Source organism: Cyprinodon variegatus, unplaced genomic scaffold (genome assembly GCF_000732505.1).
Source record: "Cyprinodon variegatus isolate N-32 unplaced genomic scaffold, C_variegatus-1.0 Scaffold732, whole genome shotgun sequence".
Taxonomy (NCBI): domain Eukaryota; kingdom Metazoa; phylum Chordata; class Actinopteri; order Cyprinodontiformes; family Cyprinodontidae; genus Cyprinodon; species Cyprinodon variegatus.
Genome location: NW_015151185.1, coordinates 47,684 through 49,629, shown reverse-complemented (window position 1 = coordinate 49,629; position 1,946 = coordinate 47,684). Strand labels below are relative to the sequence as shown.

Sequence of the window (1,946 nt, the reverse complement as noted above, 5' to 3'; positions counted from 1 at the left end):
TGGATGATCTGGTGAACTGGAAAGTGACCTGAGATGACATGATGTGAATTGGAGCTATAGAAATAAACTGAATAGAATGAAGCTCCTTTGTGAATAGTTCTAATATAACACAGCCAAAGCCGTGTGGCATCCCAGAACCTGCTGCCTCTTGTAAAGGAAAATAAACCATTCTTGCTGAGATGCCAGGTAACATCTCACCTGTCGAAGAAGGTGGCCAGCAGCCTCCTGAGCAGCACCTTGTGTTTGACCCCAGCACAAAGGTGGCAGTTCATGAGTTGACCTCTTGTCATGAACACACCTGAGCCTGAAAATACCAAAGCATATTACCAGGTCACATGACCCAATACCTTTCTCTTGGCTCTGCTACCATGACAACCCACATGAAACCTACCTGCCACCAGCTCCACCTTCTCCCCAGGATCTCCCTCCGTGTAGAGCGACGGATGGCAGCGATAGCCGATCTGACTCACCAGACTGGCCGGCAGGGCCATGTTATCCCGGCCAACCAGCACACAGGGCCGCCGCTCATTGGCCAATGGGAGGGGCAGCAACTCCAGCTTTTCTTGAACTAAACCAATGAAAAGTCAAGAGTGGCAAAAACTTAATAAGACTAAAAATCCACCTGAAAGACACTGAATAAAACACAGGTGTCAAAGTGGTTCCAGAAAGGTCTGCAGGTTTTCTGTCCTACCAAGCAATAGCTCACCAGACTCCATTCATCTCATCAAGTCATCATGTTCAGATTGAACTCACTTGATGACATGACTGGAGTCTGGTGCTATTGCTTGGTAGGAAAGGAAACCTGCAGCCACACGGCCCTTTCTGGAACCAGTTTGACACCCCTGGAAAAAGAACCTTCCTATGATGTCTGCGGCCCCAGAGCAGGAGGACCTAATGTCCAGCTCCTTTAGTCAACGGTCCTTAAGAGTTAAAGGCTGGTTATTCTCCAGCAGCAGTGTGTCGCAGTTTGCCTGTTGCAGGTATGATGCAGATATTTTTGATCTATGCCCAATATAGAAGCGTGGTCTGCTCTCTGTTATTCCATGCCACAACGCTGGAGGGCCAATCAGGAACTAGCTAGCATGGTGGGCGTCCGTGTGTCGGTTTGACGAGCTTGTTCGCCGTCTACAACCCTTCCTCCAACGCCGGACGACACACAGTTCCCCCGTGAGTGTTCTCCAAAGACTGGCCGTGGCGCTGCGTGTTTTGGCTTCGGGTGCAAACCAACAGACCGTCGCACAGAGCTACAAACTAGCGTCCTGCACGGCGTCTGGGATAGAGTCCGAGGCGAGCCAGGCGCTGTGGACGGAGCTACAGCCAGAGCTTCTGCCATGAGGGACCAACCAGGAGATACGCATAGAGTAGAGCGGATGGAGATCTGACCAATCAGAGGCCTCCTGTCTGCAGCACTGTCTGCAGTCACCTGCAAATTTTGGAGAGGTGTCTGCAGAAGGGGGGGGTATATCTGCATTAACTGCGACACACACGCAGGTGACCTGGTTTCTGAGGATAAACCAGACTGTAGACCCATTAATGATAAAGCTATTGGCCTTAAAGATCCGTTTGACCTTAACTGGGGTGTCCATGCTCCCCCCCTGCCACTCAGCTCTGCAGAGGCTTTGTGACAAGATGCTCTGTTTCAGGTGTGTTGGAAATGGGATGCATTGAAATGTTGCAGGACAGCAGCTCTAGAGGACTGGGCTCGCCCCCACCCTGGAATTAAAGGATACCGCGCAGACTAATGCTACTTTCACACCTACAGCAGCAGAGGCAGCAGAAGCAGCTAGTTTACATGCAAAGTCGATGGTTGATGCACATCAAGGCGCAGCAAAAGCTCCTGAAGCCTCATGAGCTTCAGAAGCAGCAGCTGCTGGAGTTGGAAACATTGACCTTTAGCTGCTGGACATCAACCAATGAGAGAAGCTGATCTGGGAGCTGGCAGGGAG

At 50.9% G+C, this 1,946-nt stretch overlaps 1 protein-coding gene across 1 annotated transcript in view; it reads right to left on the bottom strand.

Annotated features, from left to right (window-relative positions):
- Positions 1 to 111: 111 nt before the first annotated feature.
- LOC107097913 (nucleus accumbens-associated protein 2-like) overlaps positions 112 to 1,946 on the bottom strand; it is a 13,107-nt gene continuing 11,272 nt past the window's right edge. Inside the window, exons 6-7 of the mRNA XM_015395260.1 lie at positions 392 to 568; positions 112 to 304 (exon numbers count right to left, since the gene is read on the bottom strand). Of these exons, the coding sequence (XP_015250746.1) occupies positions 195 to 304; positions 392 to 568 (287 nt within the window). The 3' untranslated portion in view covers positions 112 to 194. The remainder of the gene's footprint in view (positions 305 to 391; positions 569 to 1,946) is intronic.